The sequence below is a fragment of the Anneissia japonica genome, unplaced genomic scaffold (genome assembly GCF_011630105.1).
Source record: "Anneissia japonica isolate Jap-2015-1 unplaced genomic scaffold, ASM1163010v1 scaffold287953_len805160_cov178, whole genome shotgun sequence".
NCBI lineage: Eukaryota > Metazoa > Echinodermata > Crinoidea > Comatulida > Comatulidae > Anneissia > Anneissia japonica.
The window spans coordinates 86,103-112,201 of record NW_022747029.1 but is presented as its reverse complement, the minus strand read 5'-3'; the positions used below and the strand labels follow the sequence as shown (position 1 = coordinate 112,201).

General features: G+C 35.3%; 1 protein-coding gene across 1 annotated transcript; it reads right to left on the bottom strand.

Moving 5' to 3' along the window:
- Positions 1-10,827: 10,827 nt before the first annotated feature.
- LOC117120409 (histone deacetylase 3-like) lies at positions 10,828-24,815 on the bottom strand. The gene is made up of 11 exons (XM_033265455.1): positions 24,661-24,815; positions 20,842-20,924; positions 19,563-19,787; positions 17,934-18,046; positions 17,186-17,319; positions 14,552-14,706; positions 13,768-13,922; positions 13,268-13,326; positions 12,583-12,662; positions 12,260-12,420; positions 10,828-11,170 (listed from the first exon to the last, which is right to left on the bottom strand). The coding sequence occupies exons 1-11, from the start codon at positions 24,716-24,718 to the stop codon at positions 11,098-11,100; spliced, it is 1,296 nt and encodes a 431-aa protein (XP_033121346.1). The 5' UTR covers positions 24,719-24,815; the 3' UTR covers positions 10,828-11,097.
- Positions 24,816-26,099: the final 1,284 nt, after the last annotated feature.

Genomic DNA, 26,099 nt, shown 5'->3' with positions numbered 1-26,099 from the left:
TATGAATGATCATATTCATGCCGAATATATGTAATTAAGAAAGGAAATCGTCTTATCGGTTATATAAAATCAATTATCAATAGGCCTAATTTTAATAGAGTTACTATGGTAACATCCTGTTTCGAACGATCGCACTTCCATCTATCAATTACGCAATTGCGGTGTGGGTAAACGGAAGCAAAAGTAACCTTTAAAAAATTGAAAAGCTGCAAATGCAAATGGCGAGGTGTATTCTAAAGGCTCCAAGAAACACCCCGTTCTACCCTTTCGAAGACCTTGGATGGTCCCCCATCATCGACTCCCAGAACATTTTAAGACTAAATTATATCGATCGTATGATTAAAATGAAAGAAGATCATTGGCCAAAGCTGTTGCTTAAAGCCCTAACTGCATCTGAAAATATCAATAACTCGAGTTACAAATTACTGGGTTGTGTCGATAATATATTTCAGAAATGTAACAATGAGATTATTTTCCATTATATTAAAAATAATCAAGATATACCCAATCCTATATGGGCAGCTGAAATAAAACATGCTCTAAAACAAAATTCGTTAAATTGCTGGAAGGACGATATTAAAAGCAAACCTTCTATTGTAAAATACTCATTAATTAAAACGTCACGAAGTATGGAGGAGTACCTTCTTGATATTGTTTATCTTATTTACGTAATTTCTGCTTCAGCATGTTCCCCGTACAATAGTTAAAGAACAGGAAATCTGCATGTGCGATCCTAACTGATACCTACAGATATATCTATAGAGGTACTGATTTTGAAAGAGCGTCAATAAAATTTATGTTCCGTTCAAATACAAAAGATTACTTATGAGGTACAGGCATGCAATTACTGTATAAGCAATAATAATGACCTTTCTTTCCACAAGTTTATAGACAATGATTTGCTAAATTTATCAATTTCCACAATAATTTCATTTTCATATAATTCATTTTCATTGCCAAGAATAAAACATACCTTTTCTGTAGTCAAATTTATCCCAAACGTGGTGAAACATACACTTTTGTTTCAGTGGCACACAACAACTAATAGTTATACAAAACAATTATACAATATATATTGTTTTTAATTTAGTGGATTTTGCTTAAACACCGATACAGTACTGTATTCTTTTATTGTATAATTGTTTTGTATAACTATTAGTTGTTGTGTGCCACTGAAACAAAAGTGTATGTTCAGTTGAATAAATAAATAAATTGTATGGGAAACCAAGTTTTACATGATGCATTATTCTGTATTTAATTTAATAATTGGTCGTAAAAATATTGTTTATCTTATTTACGTAATTTTTGCTTCAGCAAGTTCATCAGCATGTGCGATCCTAACTAATACCTACAGATATATCTATAGACTAATTCCTTGGACATTATCTCATATCATATACAGTACCAGGTACTTATTGTACATGTCTTTATAGTAAAACAATGCACTGGGTATCAAAAAGTAAAAGAGTTCAGATTGCACAACTGCATTTGTGAGGAAATGAGAGGTCCTATACCTTAAGAAACTTATAACATAAATGAACATTTGATAAGTTTGCCATTAGCTGAAAATAAATTAATTTCAAAAAGTCCATTCATATTTACTTTACTAATTACAGTAATGAAAAACAAAATTAACCAGTTGTATTTTTTACATAGACCTTTAAATTGGTTGGTAATCAATTTAAGGATTTTGTAAAATTTCTGTAAATCTGCGAAAAATATTTTTATCTCTTTTTGAATAACTGATTAGATCTTCTCTTTTCTCACTGAAAATCAGCCCCTTTTCTTAACGTATCTTCGTTAATATTGGCTGGGGCGGATGCAGGGTGAGGGGGCAGAGGGTGCGATCGCATCTCTCCCCCCCCCCTAAATTGTATAAAGAAAAATAAGTGTTGTATTATATTGTTAATATGATTTATTGGTAAGATTTTTAAGGTACATGGGAGTGCAATTTCCGGGCACCCAGAGATCCATATTCTCAAAATGTTCGCACCTCAGCTCCAGCTATGTTGGGGCTGAGGTGGCGGACTCTCACACACCCATGGGCGCAGATCATGGGGGAAGGGGTAAACGTCCAGGGGTGGCGCCAGGATTTGCCCGACAGGGGATTAGAGGTCTTTGACAGGGGCCGATGTCCTCGACGAGGAAGAAAATTTCCCCGACGAGGACAAAGTGGGCGTGGTCGAACGTGGCTTTAAATGCTTCGAAAGTGGTCTAGGGGGGCGGAGCCCCAGAAATTTTAACAATTTAGGGGTTTCAAAGGCTTATAATCGATTTTAGAGTCTAATATGTACAAAATATATCTTAGAATTTTTTTTTTCTCCCCGACGAATTGTGGTTTCTCTACCCGACGGGGGGGGGGGGGTTTAGCTCTCCGAGACGAGGAGGGAAGCTTTGCCCACCGGCCCCATCCGCTGGCGCCACGCCTATAAAGGTTCCCTCACATATTTTTTAAGGGGTAAGGGTTGGTCCCCTCACTTTTCGTGAGTCAAGATCTCTGTATCTCTGCCCACAGACATCTGAATTACCTATAATACTCGACTCGAGTGCGCGTGCCTTTATTATAATTTGAGAAGTATGAGAAAAAGCGTGCAAAGATAAGATTAGGTTTCAGCACATGAAGTAGTATTTTCTATGCGATTAATTAGATTGATGATGAATTTTACTATATAAGAGTGTCATATCCTGCAATCTAGAGGTACACAATTCCCCCAAATTTTACCACCTCAGCCAGTTGCGTAACGATTATGCGCTCTCACGTGGCGGTCCGCAGGGCCCCGAATTCTTATCTAGGTGACCCAAAGGGGCCCTACCCATAGGTTCCTCGATCTAATACCTTGACCAAAAAGGACTTTATTGATAAATAACACCACAATGTGTCTCTAAAATCGACTGTAGGGCATATAACATATTATAACGATTAAAGAGAGGGGGCGTCGCCCAACGGATCCTCCTCTCGGCGCGGGACCCCACCAAATTTGTAAAAAAAAAAAATTTAATTAAAAATGGAGATAAAAAGAAAATTATATTCAAGTCTGTGAGTGCCATTTTCGGCCATCTAGGTGCCATTGTAGCGGCAGTTTGGCGCAGCGTTTGAGGTTTGGGCTTCCAATCGTAAGGTCAGGATTTCGAGTCTCCGCTGTGCAGATTCGCTTGTGTCCTTGGGCAAGGCACTTTAGCTGCATTGCTTCAGTCCACCCAGCTGTATCAGTGGGTACCAGCAAAATGCTGGGGACTAACCTGCGATGGAATAGTGTCCCGTCCAGGGGGAGTACAACTCTCATCCGCTTCACACCACAAAAACTGGGGATGGGATAAGCTCCAGCCCTATGAGCCCCAGTGGCTCTAAAAGGATTTAGTTAGTTAGTTAGACGTGCGATAATAATCATTTTCTTATCTCAGCCCCACAAGGGCAATCAGCATAATGTGTGTCGAAAATCGACTGTAGGACATATCATATTATATCCAGTGGCGGAATAAAAAGTTGGGGGGGGGGGGCTGACGGCCTGGAGCTGCCGGCCCGGGGCCCCGCTAAATTTGTCAAAGTATTTTTTAACTGGAGATAAAAAGAATATATTTTATGTCTGTGAAGAGCCATTTCCGACCATATAAAAGTGGAATATTTATAAATTTTCTTACCTCATCCCCAACCATGTGGTATAGACTCTCCAACCGTGAAAGTCCCTCCCTCGCCTCAACTTTCTGGATCCATATTATATCATTTATTCGTCGTTAAAAACATTTAGAATAACAATGCACATCTAAAATCCCACGATGGAATTCCTAAAATGACCCCCAGTTTCAGAAATACACAAGGCCCCCGGCCTCATCGTTACGCCACTTACCTCCGCCCCAACTGTGGTGGAGCTGAGAGAAACGTGTGCACTCACAGTTTTGAAGTAAGTAAAGTAAATACATCAAAGACAATGTTTTTAAGTTTTATTTTCTATGGTAACGTACATCACACATACTAATTACATCTCCATGGTTGCCGAAAATAGCTGATAAAAGATGACGACAGGACCGTAGCCACGAGAATTGAAGTGGTCAGGTTGCGAGCGAAGCGCGAGCACTGATGATCGGGGCTAGGGGACCGCCAAGGGCCCCACGTCGGGGTTCAGGGTTCCGGGACCATAAACCATTAACTAAATATTTTTATAAACCATTAAACTGTAGTATTATGAACATTAAACTGTAATATTAATTACTAAGACCAATCAACATATAACATAAAACATATACATATTAAAATTATGTTTAATCTTTCCTCGTCGGTGCTTGCATAAAACGTGATTTGGATCTAACGTGTGTATAATGATATTGATAACAATCGAAATTCTCTGTACAATTATTATGCATGCTAAACATTTACAGAGTGGACTTCCTTATGTTGTGGTAATATTATTATTAAAGAAGTTCATTAACAAACAACATAAAACATATCATATCAAAGTTATTTGGTTAAAGTTCTCATGTCGGTGCATGTAAAACGTAATTTCCCAAATTTTGGATATCTGAGATTGACAGACAAAATTCTCTATACTATATATACTAATTTAACGAGTGGACTTATATGTTTATTGAGATACGCAAAGTTTAGAAGGTTAGAAGTTTAAAGGAGAGGACTTCCTAATGTTGTGGTCATATTAGACTGTAATATCATTAAAAACCATTCAACAAAAAACATAAAACATATCAAAATTATTAAGTTAAGCTTTCTACTTCGGTGCATGAATATAACGTAATTTTGGGATATATGCGATTTAAATAACATTTGAGAATGTAATGAATATAAAATCTTAAATATTTTACATTTTAATCAGCAATCTACCAGAAATACGGGGATGGGTTTTACTGTAAAGCCTTATGAACCCCTGCAATACTAAAACTGGGATCCAACAGGCAGTGAATATTCCATTTTGATTTAGTGTAGATGTTTTTTACACTTTTATTTATATTTTATTTGAATTCTTTTTATTTTGTATGAATCACATGTTATATTTTCCACAGGCAAATAAATGAATGCCTGAACTGATATTTTATGGGTTTCATATTACTTTCTATACAAAACAGATATCATAAATCATCATTGAACATTTGACGACGACGATAATGTCTCCAAATTCCAAACCGTAACTTAGACTACGGGCCTCGCTTGACACTTTACATCAAAGGGCTTGTTAATTAATCTTGCACAGCTTCCTCCTCCTCCTCATCATCATCTTCTTCATCATCATAATTATTAATTGTCCATAGCAAAGTAGAAAAAACTATGAATTCAGAGTGTATTCAATAATGACATCTCATAATATACGAAGTGTATTTCAAAGTATCTAGAAAACAAAAAACTTTTCGAAGGATAAGCCGAAGACTCCCCCACCCCATATCTAAAATTTGTCTTCCAGCGACAAAACAAGCTAGCTCTCTACTCATGACCCCTCCCACCATGGGAAAACATCTGTGCGATAGTCAGGGTAAACTCTGGATCCGCGCTTGACATGTATTTAAGAGAATTGAAGTATTCTCAAGTACTGAAGGCATATTTACGGTAGATTTATTTATAGAAAATAATGTTGCATACTAGAACTATCAGGAATAAATATACAGATAAAGGCATGTTTTTGTCTTGGCTTGGTAATTTAGTGAAGAAGTGAATGTATGGTCTAGACAAGTGTATGGAACCGTTAGTCTGATTTTCTGCAAAAGCTCACTATCTGTAATAATTGACCTACCGTACCCGTGCGAATAACCGTCCCGTTTGAATAACCGCCCCTCCTAACGTGAAAATTTCCTTAAGCGCCCCCGTTTGAATAAGCGCCCCTTCTAATTTGAATCAGAAGATTTTCTTTTTAGCAAGTCAATAATCAAATTAATCCTGGGACTGTGGTTGTTAGCATGATTTGAGCTGCAGAGTGGAAACACATTCTTCTTAGGTCAATATCAAAATGAGGACTTTACTCTTTTTACATATTTGTCTATACCTAGTCCTACTCCTCTTTTTCTTTTTCCGACCTTTAGCACATTCTCATCTGAGTTTTTTTTTTAAATACAATGATCCTATCCTGCTAATCTCAATCGAGCCGATGGCCAACATGCTAACCACTACCCACCACCACTAATTGCATCTGCTATTTTGCTGTTATGTAAATATTCATGAGCCATGTTCTCGTTATTTTTTCCGCCTAACCACCATTCGTAATGTCCTTATACAATCTTTTATCTTTCAAAAAGTACCTCTTGAAAATAATTTCCCATAAGAACCCTTCGATTTTCATCTATTTCCATAAGCGCCCCCTCAATTTCCACTCTGTTTTCATAAGCGCCCCGTTTGAATAAGCGCCCTTCAGAAAGTGCAAAAAAAATATTTTAAGCGCCCGGGCGCTTATTCGCGCGAGTACGGTACTTGATTTTGATAAAAAGTTAAGCCCACTAGACACTAAATTTCAACTGAAGAAAAAATGCATTCTATTTTCTTAATCAGTCATTATAAATTTTACACTAAGAGAAGAAAATAATGTATCATTAACGGTTCCTGAGTTATGTCAAAGAGAGAGTAGGTTGAGTCTAAACATACAGGTGGAATTTAGCACCTTTTTTCCTATTCAAAACCTAATTATTTTACTTGTGGTCTGTCAAAAAGTGGTCAGGTTGAAACCTGACCAACCGTACCGGTGGCTACGGCCCTGCATGAGTTGGCGCTTCATTTTGACTATAATTAGAGCACTCTAACTATAATTATAATGGTTATGTGATTGGTGAGTTTTACTGAATAAAAGTGTCATTTCCGGCCATCTAAAGGTAATATTTCCTCATATTTTCTCACTTCGGCCCCAACCATGGTGGGGCTGAGGTGGTTTTGGACTCATGGCTTTGAAGTAGGTAAAGTAAATACAACAAAGAGAATGTTTTTAAGTTTTATGTGTACATTACACATACTAATTAAATATCTCTGGTTGCCGAAAATCGCCGATACTTTTGACTATATAATAGTGATGTGATGATGAATTTTACTATATAAAAGTGTCATATCCGGCCATCTACAGGTAATATTTCCTTAAATTTGTGCACGCACCCCCTACTGCCAAATTCTGCTCCGCTCCAGATTGGCCTGATTTTTCTGGCTCTTTTTGCAACGTGTTCCTTATTTATTCAGTTATAATGTAATGTTAGGCTATATAGTCAGTGGCTTGTCTTCTTTTTTTTTTTTTTAAAGAAAGGTCATTTTGCGATCCTGTTTTACAAAAATCATTTCTGAAAGCGTGGGCCGATTGTAACAGATGTTTCTTTACTTAAAAATAGAATAATCAAGCTGTCTGTTAAGCTAAAAATCAATTTGATTGGATAAGAAGTCTTGTCGGAACGCCTTTTTCTTTAGACACTGAATACAGTATTTGATTTGTATAATTTTTATTTTATCTATTTTTCATAGAACTCTTTAATCAATACTTGATCTGACCACGGAGATACACTTACCATAGATTCCCAGTGAACTCGAGCGACGCGAGCTAGGCCCATTGCAGAAAGATGAACTGCATTTTCTCAGTAAATATTTGCTTAAAACACACCGTTTTTGTAGGGAATTTAAGAATATTTAATTCTGCATTACACAACGTACAGTCCAAATGCCAATTATTAGTATGTATTCTTTGCTTATTGGGGTGTTTTACATAAATTAAAAAATAAGTTTTATTGTGAATTATAGGAAAATCTATGAACTTCTTTATATTATTTTTATTATGTTTAAATACTAACAAAATAATTCAGTGAGCATTGTTGGTCTTGTGATATACAGTGTATACATTACAGTATTTTTCATGTTCATTTAGTTAAAATATTTTCCATTTTTATTTACTGTCCTATATCTGATGATTGTCATAACTGTTATGCTATTCTTTAAATGTAAATGCTTTTGCTTGTAAGTAATCAGCACTGTAACAATACCTCTGCTACAAAGCACTTCATTGCATTTTTAAACTTTAAATCGTTATGTGACTTAACCTACAAAAGTTTCTTGTAATAAATAAATAACATTTTAAACATGTAAATCTAAATGTAAATTTAAAACAAATAGCCAGAAAAAAATAGTAAAGTCTTAAAGACACAAGTCTAAAACATAGTGAATATTTTAACAGATTTATTATTTTACACCGTATAATCCACTTGCTTTACACACTACAGGATATGTACATTTAACATCTATGTTAGGCTGTTGGTAAACAAATTAACAAAATTTAGAGCAAATATACAAAAGAGATTAGAAAAAGGCTGTGATTTCACTTTCATTGTGTAGGTAAGGATTATACAAACATGGTTTGAGAAGAAGTAGTGAATTCTATTTCCACCAAAGATGGAAGTCGAATTCACTGCTTTTTCGAAATAAAACCTTAATGTACATTAGCTATTTTGATCTGTGAGGTTAAAATTAAAATTATGCCGTTCGTAAAAATAAGGGATATGAGTGGCGAAATTGACTTTTCGACGGCATGAAGGTCAATAAAAACACTATAAATTATATCCCAGCAAAATAATATGGTACTGTATATGGTTGAATTTTTTTTTTAAGTAAACTAACTTATACTAGAAAAAAAACTATGACCCTATAGTAAAATAAACTATAACCATAGTGAAAAGCCTTGGCCTTTAAATTTGAGGTCATGTTATAATTTTGATTTAATAGTGCTTTATGTGGCACTTAAAATGATCCACAAGAAACTGAGATCAACAGTATCAATGGTATCTAGATATACCATTTCTTAATTTAAGAGTAAAAAAAATGAATGTAGAAATTGCCTTTTTGGGGTTAAAGTTCATTGACCCACCTAAAACACAATAAATTGTATCTCTGCAACAAAGATGGTATATGGTTGGTCCTAGTGTCAATATGCACAAAATCATACTATTATAAGACAAAAATAATACATCAGACTTAGACTCAAATCTTGACCTTTAAAGTTGACAAAAATAATGCATTATTATTTCTGTTTTAAAAATGATTCACTGGGCTAAATTTAATTTAAAAGGGTCAAAAGTTTTTAAATAAATTTAGACTAATAAATATATACAAAAGGGTACTTAGTCAATAAGCACTCAAAACAAAAATAAAGAGAAGCTACAGAAGTTTTTAGATCAAGGGCTACAAGCCTCATAATTAAACATTGTAGACAGCTATTCATTCAGTTTGGAAAAGAGTAAGGGATTAACTACCAGTGTACTGCTCAATGCAACACCAGAAAGACCCCACTGGAATGGGTTCTTCTGGGTTTCCCAAATCCAAACTGAATTCACAATTCGAAAACTGCTAGTTTAAAAGCAAATCATAATGGTTGTGGGATACTGTCCTTGAAAAAGGGTTATTTTGTTTAAGAAACAAGCAGCTAGTGGTAAAATAAACTTGACTGCCTATTGCCAAAGGAAAACGCAACAGCACCTACATCTTAAAAAAATGAATAAACACATCTAAACGCCTCCATTATTGATCGAATGTAAGAAGATTGGAGCTAGATTACAACAAAATACTTGGACCGCAAATGATGACCAATGGTGCCGTAATGTGGTGTGCTGAAAGGCACTTGCTGCAACTGTAAAGAAATGGAGATGAATCTATGTGGAATGTGTTGTGGGCACTGTACAGTGGAGCACCTACAGAAGAACTGATGGAGAAGAAATCTCATTTGGTTTCTGATTTGTGTTTGACTTAACTGTAGTTACAGTATGTTTTAAGCTGTAATGAACATTTCTGATCAATCAAATTTGGTTTTAAATGAACATATTTGTACTACACTCAACCACTTGAAAACAGCCTCAAAATGATATGGTTAATAAAGGATAAAGCCACAATTTCTAACATTTTTGCAATCTGACCTCAATGAAGGGTGGAGTGAAGTTGATTAACTAAGTAGTTAAGATGTTTGCTTTCTAATCCTAAGGTCCTGTCACAGCAGGACTTTTTCTCACCACTAAATCAACTCCACTCCCTAGGCCTCAATAAGAGACTTGGTTTATTAAATTTTGTTCCATCCTGAAAGTGATGAGTGTAATTTTTTTTTAAAGTTGAAGGTCAGGATTTGGTTCTATTTCTTGTAAAATGTGCAATTGACAAGAAGATCTATATGATAATTCGCTGCAGTGGTACAATTTTTAATGTTTTATGCAAGGGTGAATGACCAATAATCCCTGAAAAGGCAATCTCCATAATCCCCTATCCCACTTTGCTTTTTTTCATGTATCTTGATACACAAATTGGCTGAAATCAAATTACTTCAATTTTTTTTTGCAGAATTTAGGTATACTGTACTGTTCCATTTTCAAAATGGCATCAATTAAATTCTGGTATACTACACCTCAATGTTTACTGAACAAATAACAGAAAAGTAAACCATGTTTAATAGATTGTAAATGAAGCTGTACCAAAAACAGTAAAACAGTTAATAAATGGAATGGAGCTGTTTAGTGGTTAGGATGTTTGAATTTCAATCGCATGGTTCTGGGTTCAAGCCTTCTAAAACCCCAGAAATTTCTCACAACTAAAACACTTCTACTCCTGACGGCTTAGGCAAGACTTTTTATACCTTGTTTAGCGAACCCGCTGACTGCAAATTGATGATTTCGAATAAAAATAAAATTTTATTTTTGACCAATTAGCGCACCCGCAGTCACGAAAATGTGGAAATTAAAAAAAAAATTATCTTTATTTTTATTACACCCTCTGCTGCCCTGAAATCTCCAAAGATAAGGTATGTAAATTTCTTTATAATTATATAAATCTGAAGTATTTAACCATCCTATTTTACATTCACCAATAAAATTAATTTTTATTTTCTCCTCTCATTTTTATTTTTATTCCTCCGATGAAAAATAAGTACAAAAAACAAGGAATAAAAAGTGTCTTGCCTTTTAGTGTGTTCCATACAGTTACTGGCCCACTGGATGACAATAAAAGTAAATAAAAAAAAATGTTCAAAAATAATCCAGATGCAAATGAATAAATGATGTGGCCATAAATAATTTTAAAAAAGATAAAAATAATCCAGGTACAAGATGAGTGAATGATGTGGGCACTTTGATACAGAATGTTACTAGTAATCGTTGAGTTTATCATCATACATCTAAAACACCATCTTCTTTATCTTGGTCTTTGTCACCATCGTAAAATTCATTGGCTGCATCAATCCTGTAGGGTACAAAAAGAAAAAAAATGTTTAATTCACAAAATACTATAAAGTGTTAAATAAAGCTATAAACCATCTGAAGAAATAAACTAGTTTTAGATTTACATATCATTTATGGTCCTAAAGAAAGCTATGATATTGATTTAAAGGCTTGAACAAAAACATTACACAAAAAGACTGATAAGAAAACTAAGAATGATAAATTAACAACTGATTATTTGATTGAACATTGCATACTGGATATTGAGCAAATATCAAACACACACACACACACTATATGTAGTAGCAGATACACACAATAATAATAATATGTTATATTTATATAGCGCTTAATGCCAACAAGGCCTCTAAGCGCTTCACATTACTACCACCGGTCATTGGATTAGACACCTATAGAACACAAACTGTTCCATAAAGTTGCAGCAGCAACATCAGTGCATTTTGGCAATAAACCCTACCAGGTACCCATTCATACTCCTGGGTGGAGAGAAGCAATGTAGATAAAGTGCCTTGCCCAAGGACACAAGCGAAATGCACAGCGAGAGGATTGAAACCCCGACCTCGAGGTTGGGAAACCAAACCGTTCCCACTGCGCTAAACCACTTCTACAATGTGGTTGGCATTCTGACCGTATCTGCAACCATAGTCACAAGGCTTTATACATCAGAAGCTGGATTAGGCACTACAAAACACCTTTCAGAAAGAGCTGCAATACCGCAATATTGTGGTAAGCACACTAGCATGGGTTTATTTCTGAAAGGGTCGAGACGCCAATATTCCAGCTTACTTTAGATCATCAAGCAGCCTAGTATTGTTGCCGTAATACTGCGGTAGTAGTTACAGCCTTGCTCTGTCTGAAAGGGTAAGACGGCCAGCGCACTGAAGCATAGCCAAACAGTAATGTTACAGTTGATAATGTTAAAGTTGAAAGCAATTGAGCATGAGTTTCACTCTATCACTACTGTATTTTTAAGTTTGCAAATTGTGTCAATTGTAAATATTCTTATTTATTTATATCCTGCAACACCTACATTAAATGAACATAATTCAGTTATATAATACTGACTGATATTCTGATTAAAAATAGGTACCTGTTGTCTTGCTCTACTTGATTGTTTCTAGAATCAGGGTCTGGTTCTTCTGTTGTTTCTAGACTAAGTATACTGTTTGGAACATGCTGCATCTGAACACTTGGAGCATGCTGTAAACACTTCAGATTGTCCTGAACCGACTGCCTTACTTGATCTATGTACTATATAAACCATAGATTTTGTAAGTAAATTTCATTTTATATAATTATCAATAGGAAGTATAATGACAATGATGAGCATATACTGTCTGTTTGAATTGTCTGGATTACGGTTTAAGGTTATTTTTGTGAAATTATCATGGAGATAAAAACAGGTGAACTTACTGCTCTAGAATTGCTATTTTCTATCCGTGTAGTTGTGTCAGGGTGGAGTGTGAAATCTGTTCCAAAATACTCAAAGTAATCTACAAAAAAGTAATTGAGTGAATGATAATATTTTGGTTAAATTTCCTTTACATCCAACAGCAAGTATACTCGCCACTTACATGATGGAACGATGCTTTATAAACCAAGTCTCTTAATGAGGCTTAGGGAGTGGAGTTATTTTTGGTCGTGAGAAAAAGTCCTGCTTTTAAATATTAAGCGATTTTCACCTCCTATAGAGTACCACACTCGTGTCGTCATGACGCTAGGTGGCGCTCTCTGTTGTCAACAGACGTAGGTTACCTTTCATTACGCCTGAATGACTGCACAGGCTTTCTGAAATAGGCATTTTAAAATCTAATATTTTACCATTAAAATGTACTAAAAACACAAAAGCTCGCATTATATTTTAATTATCAATTAAAATTTACAAAGAAAAAGTAAGATACAACATCTAAATAATTAGGTTAGAAATTGGGATCAGTTGCTTGTCAGTGGCAAAAATGGCGTCAGGTTGAATGCATTTTGCAACGATATCAACGGAGTAGTATCACGTGGTATCGTGACGTAACACTGTAGTACTCTATACAAATATACAAAATTAAATTTAATAGTGTATGAGTGTCAAATATGATTTTTAACTTACCATTGTATGGAAGCTCATTATTGATTTCCTCATCTAGTAGCAGAGCAGTTTCATAAGTCCTGTAAAACATAATGTATACATTACTTATGTTTAGTTAATACATAATATTGATTAGACACGATAATAAATCAAGTGAGCCAGGTACATAATTTGTGGTTATACAAAACAATAAACGGTTAAATATATCTCTTGAATACACATTGAGTTTACTTGTTCAAAGTAAATATGAAGTATTGTCCATTATTTTTGAATAGTTACAACAGCTATCCACATTTTGGTACATATTTAAGGCAAGCATAATAAAGTTAGACCATGGAGGCCTATCGTATATTACATTTCATTAAATTTTAACAACTTTGTTTAAGGGCTATGCTTGCTATGACATATGTACACCATTTGTTACTATAATCAATCACTGAGTTTAAAAAAGTGAGAAAAATACCTCTTTGCCACTTGTTCAGCTCATATATAATATACAGTATGATGAAATAAAAACTTACCAACACCTTGCAACATTTTTGACAGTGTAACCTCCACCACCAAGAACTAGCAAAGGTAGATTGAATGATTTGATGTAATTTACACACTCTCCATGACCTTTGATACTGAGGTTGAAACAGCCTAGTCTATCACAGCCAAGTGAATCTGCACCACACTTGGAAAAAAAATATGTTAAGGATATTTTAGTACAATTTATATTTAATGTCATAATCACATTAAGGATACTTTTGAGGTTTTCCTTGAAACAACTTTCTGAGTTCTATGTGGCATAGTGACTTTCTTGTAAGTAGTGTTTTTTAATAAATTTATGTTGAACAGAACGTAGTAATATAAATGCTTTTAATATCTTGGAAAATATCATGTTTTTGTAAACTCTGACAATTTAGTTGCCCTGTCTTTCTGTTTATAATCAAGTTTTGTTATTATGCTATTCATCCATCCTTAATTTATATTTACTTTAACTAGGATAAACTGAATCAAATAATATCTGGAATTCCAAATACAGCCCAGCCTGGGAGATAAGGTGACTGACACCTGTCGATCCCTTTTACTGAATTTTTAACTCTGGGCCTGGGTCTAATTGTTGACAGCTTGTTCTTATTTTTTTTTTTTTTTTTTTTTTTTTTTATATTTTAATTTTTGCTTTTCTCTCTTGTATAGTTTAATGTCTTTTAAACTGTAAGCCTTACTTATTTATTTTTGGAATTGTATATTATTTTTATATTTTATCCTTGTATCATTTTATATTTTAAAGAGGAATAAAGGATATAATGAGTTACTTACTTGTAAAACTATACAAGTTGGTCTGTAATACTCCATAACACTTTGAATGACTGGTTTGAAAAGTTCTGAATACATAGCATCATCAATCCCATCCTTCAATGGTACATTGACAGAATAATAACGACCACTTTCCATCCCTATTTCATACATATCTCCTACAAGCAAAACAACAATTTAAGCATATGATTACTGTATGTACATACAGTACAACAGATATTTACGGAGTGTCAATCAAGTCGAGTGGCCGAACGCTAAGGCGGGGGCGCTGCTAGCTACAGCCTTAACATCGGCGCTTGTTCCAGCCGCTCTTCTTCCAGGGTTTGGTTGGTAGAACCAATACTCCTTTTACACTCCAAGCAATATTCCGGACGTAACCAAGGATTTTCCAATACTTGGGTTAAAATCTCCCAAATAGTGGTTAGTGTAAACGTCAAAAAGTCCGACTCGGGTGGCCAGACATTCCGGGATGGACGTGCGGGATGCATTCAGCGTAGGACAACCCGGGTGCATTCCAGAGTCGCCAGTGTAAACAGCACCGAATTTTATTCCGGAATTAGGATCTTTTCAGATAAGGATCTTTTCAGGAATTAGAATCTTTTCAGATAAGGACTTAAAATGGATGCCCAGTTTAAGCACCTCTTTACGGCTGCTAGGTAGTCACAGACCACGTCCATACACAATCAGCACAGTGACACTGCAAGTTATGGGTTATTCTCCTACCTTTACCTTTACCTAAACTTTAACAACAGACCACCAGAACATGTTGCAGATACAGATAAACTTTATTCCATGCTTTTCATCGAAAATTACATGAAAAGAAAGTTGAAAAGATGTTTCTTGTTCTCTGATACACATATTTTTTATTTTCACATGCAATTTGAATTTTACAATAATATCAATAATTATATAATTCGAGTGCCTATATTTGAAGATTTGCATTAAAGAATCTTGATAGCGATTTAGTGCTAGCCCTTGCCGACTGTATTCTACCGCTCTGTTCAATATTGAAAAGGCAGGCAAGTTATGACCGAATGTTACAGCTGTAAATTTGTGGAATTCCATCAATAAAATCAACAAAGCAGAGCTAATAGTGAAACAGTTTATATTTTCAATGTTCAACTAAGATATAAGTTCAAGCTATACATTTTAAAGCTATGTATGGTTTTCATTACTCTTAAGACTTTTTAAACATACAGTAATAATAGACACAAGACACAATTGGCGCCGCAGGATTTGCCCGGGAGGAAGTCTGATATTCCAGAAAACGGGGGGGGGGGGATGTACGATGACCCTGATGAGAGCATAATTAGGTGTGGTCGGATGTTGCCCAAAACCGCAAAGTGTATTTCTGACATCAAGATCTGGACAGTCAACCATTTCCTTATGTTGAACGACAGCAAGACTAAAGCTTATCAATTTCATTACTCTTAGGGTGTGTTCGGGCGAGTTTTTGTGGAGTCTAACACGGTATAAATCCGGGTCTACTTTGTGAATACTTACTTGGATAAACCGACTAATTGCCTATTCTTTCTCCCACAATAAACACCCTTCGAAAATAATAGAACAGTCGACTTCTGGCACCAAGCACAAGCCATTTCCAGTTCTCGTCCAACGGGTGTTAAACGCGGCCCACCTGCTGATATCCGCTGATAATCCAACGCTGCAAATTGCAGTGTTTTGGAGGAGCAATTTAGCAACAGGGAGCATTCTTTATGATGTAATGCCTTTTTGATTGCTCTTTAATTGTTTCAACACGTGCCAGAAGTAAAGTCTGTTTAAATTTTCATGGTCTCTGATTTTTTTACAGTTTAATTCCAAAAACAATAGTGAAAAGCTCGATAAAATACAATATTTCAACGGACGGCTAGCCTAGAATCCAAATCGTTACTCTATTACATAGTAGCCTAGGCTACTACGTCCATCGCATGCATACGAGATCGTATGCTAATTATTCGTTTAACAATGGCAGTAATTTTTTGTTTTATACTACCATTGCCAAACGAATAAAAGTTTATTCTGGGTCTATACGCCCAAAACGCACATCTGCGATTTATTGGGAGTTTTTAATGTAGGCCCTATGCTTTATGAAGCTTATTGTTGTAGTTTTTTCAGTCATTTCATTACTTGATTTTGAGACAACAACATTATGCAGTGTGCCAACGCCAATGTCCGTTTCTTCATTGAAGCGTGGGGCGATGCAAGGATCCAGGGAAACTTGATAAAACTCATCATTTGCATAATTCCTTAGGTCTTTCGTCAGAGGTTAATGGTTTTTTGAAAGCCGAGTTCTGCACGAATCGGGAGACCACCTGCGGACACAATACCATAAGAACTCTAGATGTAAATTTTTCCTGTTCTCGCCCAAACACACCCTTAGAATAAAACACACCTTTTACCACTCATATTTTAATCAACTCCTACAGCGCATTGAGATATTTTTAAATATTTATGCACTGTACAAATTATTATTATTATATTAAAACTATGAAAATTTAGGGGCTTTGAAGGCTTCAATTATACAGTTGTCAAACAATAATGAAAAAAATACATCTAATTTTTTTTTATCCCCAAAGAATTGTGTTTCTTTTTCCCCAAAAGGCTACTGTACTAGTATGAAATAGAGAAAAAGCCTACCTGTACCAGGAAAGAATTGGTTACCATATTTATGAAACGAAACAGTCATAACACGATCTGTGAGATAAAAGGCTTCCTGAACTCCATCGCCATGGTGAATATCAATATCTATATACAGTACTCTAGGATGGTATCTACAAAAAATTGAAAGTTCAATTATATAATAGAGTACAATTTATTACAATCACTATCACTAAATCATTATCAATAATGTGTTTATTGTTAAGAAAATGTTTTATCTAAAATGTAGCACAAAATGTGCTAAATTTGCAGTATTTTAAATTCTTTTACAGTATACATACACAGAACTTATTTAAATTGCCCAATAATTGTCAATTGTCATGTATTTATATAGCGCCTTCCACAGAAAAACCTGTCTCAAGGCGCTTTTATACCACAAAAAAACCCCCAAAAAATTATGTAATGAAAAGGCATGAACACGATAGGGGGGGGGGGGGAGAGATTGGTGCGCACCCCCAATTTTAAGAGAGTGTTGCCATCAGAAACGGGTACACGAAGGTACCTTGGCATCAGTTTGCCAGGCTCCGGTAGCTTCCACCGAGGACAAGCCTACGGCTCCCCTATCGTGCACTGCCAAGTAAGGAAGTGTGATCTTTCAGGGTGGAAAAACTACTGAAAGTAATTAATAAATAAGAAATGTGTGTACTAAGATTTTTTTCTGTTTTTAAGTCTATTTGCTATCCCTAATACAACATAAAAATTGAAATAAAATAAAAACAGAACTTACTTTAATAACTCTAATATAGCTATAACAATGTCATTGACATAGCAGAAACCAGATGCTTCAAACTTTTTTGCATGATGTAAACCTCCTGACCAATTAATAGCAATGTCACACAGCTGCAAAAAATATATATTTAAAATCAAATAACTGATGCCTCAGCACTAGGTTATGTATAATTAGATAGATAGACAGAGAGATACTGTAAAACCTTGAATTGAAGCCCTGAGCTTTTGTTATTTGCAAACTTTACATGGGCTCCTTTTTGAGATGGGCTTCTTTTAGGGCAAAGTCAAGAGGGGGACTTCTTTTCAAAATGATTGCTGTAAATTTTGTGAATTTGTACTATGAAACAATAAATAAGGTACTGTAACATCAATCTGTATCGTAGAGTGTATTTAACTGGCATTAAATCATGGGCTTCTGTTCGAGATGGGCTTCTTTTCTAGGCTAATTTTGCAAACTAAAGAGGGGGCTTCAATTCGAGATGGGCTTCATCTCAAGATTAAGCCCACTGGGCTTCAATTCGAGGTTTTACAGCAGATAGATAGACAGACAGGCAGATAGACAGAGATTAATAGATAGATATAGAAAGATGCAATCTGCAATCATCTTCAGGAGAATAATATCTGCGGAAATCCCAAAACAGTGAAATATATGTTTTGATTGGTGAGACTTGCTGGTGATTGGTTGAAACCTAAACAATAGCTGAGGTGATTGAAGCAACTCAATCGAGATGTCACAAGTTTCTTAACCAACAACAACAGTTCTTTTTCAGAACTACCTATGTGGTGTCCGTAAGCAGTATTATTACTTCGCCATGCAAACCTTCAAACAATATTTCATGAAATAACCGTTATGCGTTTTATTTAATTTCATATGAAATTTAATCAGCAAAAGGTTAAATTTACAGACATTTATTAATTGGAATAATACATTACAATATAATTATTTTTATTTAATTGTGAGTCACATTGCCTTCAGCAAAGATTGTTTACCAAAGAAAACACTGCCCGCTTCCTTTTCATTCTGATTTTATATCCAAACAAAAAACTGACTAATTGTCTATTTCTTACAAAGATCTTATAAACTAAAGATAGCACATTCTACGATTTACAATTATTAGAAGCACCGACCTAAAGTGAAAAGTACTTGTTTTTGATAAAGGGCACCCTAGAAAATCAGCGCAATGAATTGCTACCATTGTCAAAGAATTTGCATGCAGAAATCGAAGAGTTTGCCACTTAATTTATGAAATCTTTGAAAGTACTTGCTTTTGCGAGAGGGCGTCCTACTTATTGAACACTACATTTTTACAGAATTTGTACGCAGAAATTGCACATTGTGCTATAAGCAGCGGTGTATCTGGGAGTCTTGAAATTTGGGGGGGGGGCCTGATAGGGTGCGCAAAGGTCGGCATGATGATTAAGTGAGGAGGCGCTACAAAATAAGGCAATACGCGATGATATTTAACTACTCGAGCGAGATTTTTTTGGCTTGAGTAGTTCAATTGGGGGTATATGGTGCGCGGCAGGGGGTGCTAGCTTTTTTGTTTGGGGGGGGGGGAGCCTGCGCTTGATATGCCACTGGCTACAAGATCTAAGATCTTGGTGGAAACCTAAACTACAAACTTACATTATTGTTGAGCTTACAAGCCCCTTCTAATGAAGCACCAGTATACATTGAACAAAAGTCAAACAGTCCAGGAAAAACAGGGCAATCATCTCCAACATTATAATGACTTAGACTTTTAGTATAATTTTGTATATTCTGAGGTGTGACTTTCTGAAGGAAGTCAATGTAGTCTTCTGAATGAAACCGACACATGTCATGAACTGATGCTTTGTAAGGTCGATACACCTGAAGATAAAAAATAATAATATTAGAAAATGAAAACCAGTGAAAAAAAACCCAATTTTTATTTAATTTTTGTGATAACACAGGCCAATTTCAGGTATCAAAAAAATTCTACAGTACTGTATGTATATTAAAGTGAAAAGTTTTACGGTCATCCTAATTGAAGGCATACAGCTACTTTTCTTTTTCTGACATGGCTTCATACTATAGTACTAATATATATAGCAATTTTATGAACATGGAGTACATGTTCAATGTTAAACAATTACAATGAAAGATGCAGTGAACAGCTACTAGTATAAACTTTTAAAATGTATTTGTCAAACACCATCTTATTTATCATCAATGTTTAAATTCAATGATTCATACCAAAATAGTACAGTATTAAGTAAAACTTTCAACTTTGCCTAACTCGAATAATTTCTAAGTCGAACTTATTTTAAATGCCAAATTGTTGTGTTTTCCATTGATTAAAGATCAGTAAAATCAAATTTTATCCAAGTCAAACAATTTTTCAATGCTATTTTGGATTCAATTTTGGCAAGTTCAACTGTAACACCTATATTGGGAAAAACTCTATGTAAAAGAACTTTTAAATTCAGAGCCTCAAAACAACTTACCTGCTGAAATTATAAACTACTGTACTGCAACCGAAAAAATATTAATGAATTCAAAAATTCCATCTATATTAATTCAAATGTGATTTAGTTAACATTTTCACCTTTATACATTTTTGATATACTTTTTTGTCTATATGTTTACTTTACTTTAACTTTAAGTAATGTATACTTTGTAACAGGAGAACCACTTTGAAAAGCAGTACTATGGTTACTGATGGCAATCCAGTGAAAAGAAATAATTTTAATAATGTACATGAAATTATTATTTTGAAAAATTCAAGTTTGGTCATCCTTGGTATGAACCTGTGTGAGGTATAAAAATTTCAGTATGCCAAACGTCTAATTACGTTTCTTTGCAACTGTATCAAGATAACATACTATGTTGGAATAACACTACTTTGATACAAAAGCAAAAGGAAGAATATATCAAACCATACCTGTAATTTTTTGTATAAACCATAATTAAGTACCAGGTTGTGTGTTAAGGCCAGACGATGTGGTTTCATTGGATGTCCAGGACCTGTAAATAAATTAAAATATTAGCATTCAGGATGAAACCATTTTATGTAAAATATTCGTTTGTCTGTTTTCTTAAATAATTCTTTATTGGTCCTCATTCTAATTGGAAATTGGAAATTTGGGCTAGGCCCCTGGGAATACGTGGCAGCCAGAGTGCAGCACCACCTGACTTAACTACAACATAACAGACACACACGGATACAAATATTGTCCTTAACCCACCTAACTCTAATATCATCAAGGTTATTCGAGGAGTCAAGCTCTCAGACTCCAATTTTAAACCCAATGCTGGCCAGGTAATGGGTCTTCAGCACAAGGCAGGAACAATACCTCTCAGCCAACAGCTCAAGCTCTGCTCCCACTCAGTTTTATACACATTAGTAGAATTTCAGATGGTTTTGACACAATGGGATTTCACAATTGCCAACAAAGTATTAATGAATTTATGAGAAATAAAATCTAATTTCTATGTTTGTAATAAAAGCTTATTCTTTTACATTATTGCCAAGAATAACATCACCACACAGACATCAAAACATGTTGAAGCTCACAATCTGCTCAAATACAAATCAAATTTCATGTGCATATCAAAAGACTAGGCCTAGGCCTGCCAGATATCTGGCAGAAATTTGTGTACTACAAGGTTTGAAATTGTTATTTGATGTATACTGTAGGAAAAGGCTGGTGGGTGCTGCAAAGGGATCCAGTCAGGAGTGAACCTTCTGGTCCCTTTTTTGTAATAAAATACTACGCAAAAAACCTCAATATTTATGTTATCTTTCAATACTGTGCACGGAAAAAGTATCAGCATCTCTGTGAGTGCTGCAGTCGTTTTTAAATGACGGTACATAGTTGAACCAGACCTTTGTTGAATAATTGGACATAAAGTTACAGTTGCTAAAATACCAGCCCAGATGTATTAATTTAAGCCCATTGAAAACACATTTTATGACATGTATTGAATCCAGATTTTGTATCTTGTCCTAAAAAGGCCAGCACATGAGAAATAACTAGATCCATAGCCGACACAAGACAATGTGATTCAATCAAACACACAAGTTAAAAAAATAAATGTATTATTGGAATACACATTATAAGAATCATGAGCCCTTGAGAAGACCTACTTGAAGCAAGGAGGTATAAAAATCTAGTCTACGTCTAAAGCCTCAATCGCACTGGATTAAATTTTGGGAATATGTAACCGTCATCACGGTAAACATTTCTAAGGTAAATGTTACTGTCAATCGCACTTGGACTTTTCAACTCGGTTAGTTTTCCCGAGTAGTGTAAAATTAACTATTGAGGGCGGCACATTTTGACCCGTAACATGACCCGTACTGACATGACCTACAGCCTTCTGATCCCTTGATCTGTTTCGCGCACTGATTTGCACTTACTTTCTAGCTAGTTCTTACCGAAATGAACAATGAGGCTCGTGATTCGGTTAATTTAACCGACCTGTGGCTGTTCGCATTGGATTTTCCAGGCCGGTCAAAGTAGCTCGGTAGGAATTCCTGAGTAAATTTCACTCCCGAAAACTAACCGGCGGCGACAGTCAAGTTAACCGAGCGGGACTATCCGCACTGGATTTTTTCGGACAAACTTACCGACAAGACGGTTAGTTTTACTGAAATAAATCCAGTGCGATTGAGGCTTAAATCAGAGAAGCACGCGTGAGCTAGGCAGGAGCTAGGCCAAGTACAGTAGGTAAGCTTGCTTGATGGAAGCACTACGCATGCGTATCACTATGTAGCATGGAAGTTTGGAAAAGTGCGAACAAAAAGGAGACAGATTGACAGATTGATCATAGAAAAAGAATATAATTGATTGATTGTATAATAACTGATTGATGGAATTTAATTACTCAATATCAAAACAGAAATTAGGCCTAAATAAGAAAATGAATACATTACAATTTAGTAGAACAGGTTTCCTTGCCTTGGCTCACACTACTCACATGCGCCGCCACCTCGGTCCTCAGCGTTGTGAGGTTGGAGGTTCAATCTTTATTATTTAATTTATACCGTGATATAAAAAATGAAACCATGATGGTAGACCTAAAGTACCGGTAGGCGATTTTTTAATTACCAAAACAGACAGTGTTGACTGAATGCCAAGCCAGTGTAGGCTAGTAGGACCAGACCCGGTTCTGACAGCACTAGGCTAGGTCTACACACCTGAAACCTTGGCTACTCTACATGTAAAATTCCCGGCCCTTTCAAGGCTAATACATCTACGGGTAAATTTTAGGTACGTCCCGGCACTACGGGGACACAACTATGTGTACATCCCCGGCTCAGTCCCGGCAAGTGCCCCGTTATGGCCCGGGTCCGGGGGGGGGGGAGACTACAAGGTCCTTTTTAAATGCTTGGTGGTGGTGCTTCTCACCATATTCTCCCATTTTTTACGGGTGTCTATAAAACGAAGACCGAAGACCCAAAAACGAAGACCCCTATTTTTTCTCTTTCATTTTGATGATAATACGCCAGGCTGTCACAAAATCAAAATTACGAAATTTTTTGGGCGTCTGTTTGTGAAATTTTCAAGGGTCTTCGTTTTATAACGAAGACCCAAAAAACGAAGACCTCCAGTTATTTCTCAATTATCATATTGAAAGTATTTCAAAATCATCATAAAACAGGTGCCAAGTACCTATTTCATTATTTTATCGGAATAAAATAAGGAATATCAAGAAATACTTAAGGGTCTTCGTTTTATAGACACCCTACAGTATATGGGTGTCTACAAAACGAAGACTGAAGACCAGAAAAACATTATTTTTTTCTTTAAATTGTGATGAAAATAATGTTTTTAAATCACTTCATGCTATGTATATATAGTATTCGTCTTAGCACATTGTTGCCTGAATCTGAGTCAATTGAATGATTTACCCTTTATTCCAGTTCCAAAGTGGCAACCAATGTTGTACGTCCACGGCTGGTGGCTGAGTGCGTCTTGGCGCTGCTACCCTCTAAACGAAAATAAGGCTTTGCCTAGCGGTATGCGTATTTTGGGGGCCTACAAAAACCTTGAATATTTCATTCATAAACTTGTTCCATGTTAAAATAAACAGTAGGAATGTGGTATATAGTGACGCATATGTGCAGCATCGGTCATTTGGTAGTGACACCAACATAGGATGGACGAAATAATTAAGGGTCTTCGTTTTTTAGACACCCTATATGGGTGTCTACAAAACAAAGACCGAAGACCCGAAAAACGAAGACCTACATTTTTTTTTCGCCCAATCGTGATAAAATAATGAAATATATGTACTTGGCAACTGTTTTATGATGATTTTGAAATACTTTCAATAAGATAATTGAGAAATAATTGGTGGTCTTCGTTTATCGGGTCTTCGGTCTTCGTTTTGTAGACACCCATATAGGGTGTTTATAAAACGAAGACCATAGAAAATTTCACGGTCTTCGTTTTATATAGACACCCATTTTTTACTATCGAAATGTTGGCATGAATGCATTAATACCGGTTCACAGATTCAAGACCGCTAGGCCTGGTATTCTAGTACCTGCCTAGCATCCAAGACCAGCCTAGGCTAGGCGCTGCCTACTAACCTCCTTCCTAGGTTGGGATTAGGCATAGGCATAACTACCATGTCTAGGCCTAGGGGCCTAGGCCCTAGGCCTACCTCCCTAGGCCTAGGCTAATTTAGCCTAGGCCAGCCTAGGAGGAAGGTAAAATTACGTGTAAATATTGATTAATTAAATAATACTAACCATAATGAAAGTTTCCTACGTCGGCGTCGTAAAAATATGCAATAGTTTTTTTAGACATAACTCCTCTAGTAGAAAATAAAAACAGTACTTCTTTTGGAAAGTAAACTATAGGGGTTATTTAGGCCTAGGCTAGGCTACATACAATCAAAGATACTAGAAACTATGGAACGCCATCGCTGCCTTCAGGATTTTTGAACATTATTCATTTCGACCAAAATGAGGACACTTTTCCAATACAAAATCTGTGACCGTTGTGTGTAAATATAGGGTATAGGCATTAATGTATAGTAATTATTGTAGCTTATTGTATAGTGCAATATATATCATAATGTATTGAGGCTTGGACCCCAAAGAATGAAAAATCTATAAAACCATCACTTGATAACGGAACGAGGATGGCGTTACGCATGTTATGCATCACCGAACTTTGCTAATTGTATATATTGAAAACGGCCGCCAGTTTCCTGAAATTTCACTTTAAACAGTTAACGTTAAGAATTTAAAAAAAAAAAAAGTATTAATATCATGTGTTGTAAGTATTTTTGCATGTTTTCAGATCTCTAGGAATGATTCTATGCCAAATTCAGCTGCCTATTTCAAGAATACTTTCATTAAAATGGCTGTCACTTTTCAAAATGTCCGCCAAAACAAAAATCTTGGATAAATAAACAGACTTGGACATCGGTGTTTCTCCAGCAGCAATGGTATCATGCTACTTCTAAGATGTTGTGCATTAATGAACATTGGTGTTGTAATTACATATTCAAAATGGCCACCAACTTCTGATGTTATAGTAGTGTGTCTATATTTTGTTTTGTACAAAAAAAAAAACTAAAGAGTATTATGTAATTTACAGCATCATGATTTTTTAAAACAAAACACAGCAGCTGCTTAATTAAGAAAAAAACAATTGTATGACTGTTATTCCAAGGAATATTTAATTATAAAATTATGATGCTGCAAAAACATGAAGTACAATTCACACTCAATAAACTTGGACGAACATGTAACTGAACATAATAGTGATGCATTTATTGATAGAAACTGTTTAATAACAATTACTGCATTATACATTAATTACAAATATATTAAATTATTTTTCATTTATTTAATTATTTACATTATATTACTTTATTTACAATGTATTATATTCTTCCCTGTCAGCTGCACACAAATGTCACATACTGCTAGGTTAGTAAGTGCAAAATGAAAAACAGCATTATATTTGTTGATTTGTGCTTCGTGAATAAATAAGGTTTTACTACTACATTGGTGCTCTAGTTGTCATTGTTGGTGTTATGGTGGAACTAAAATCAAAACTGAACGTCTGTGTTCGTAGCTGTCGTCGTCGTCACCATCATCATTCTCGTTAGCTGAATCAATGTCATTAAAGAATTGAGAAAAATCATCATCATAATTCTTATTAGCAGAATCAATTA

Coding starts and splice junctions, on each gene's coding strand:
- LOC117120409 (XM_033265455.1), bottom strand. CDS start 24,718: ATGTCTAAAAAAACTATTGCATATTTTTACGACGCCGACGTAGGAAAC. Junction 13,327..13,767: donor AAAAATGTTGCAAGGTGTTG/GTAAGTTTTTAT, acceptor TATGTTTTACAG/GACTTATGAAACTGCTCTGC. Junction 12,421..12,582: donor AAAATAGCAATTCTAGAGCA/GTAAGTTCACCT, acceptor TGGTTTATATAG/TACATAGATCAAGTAAGGCA.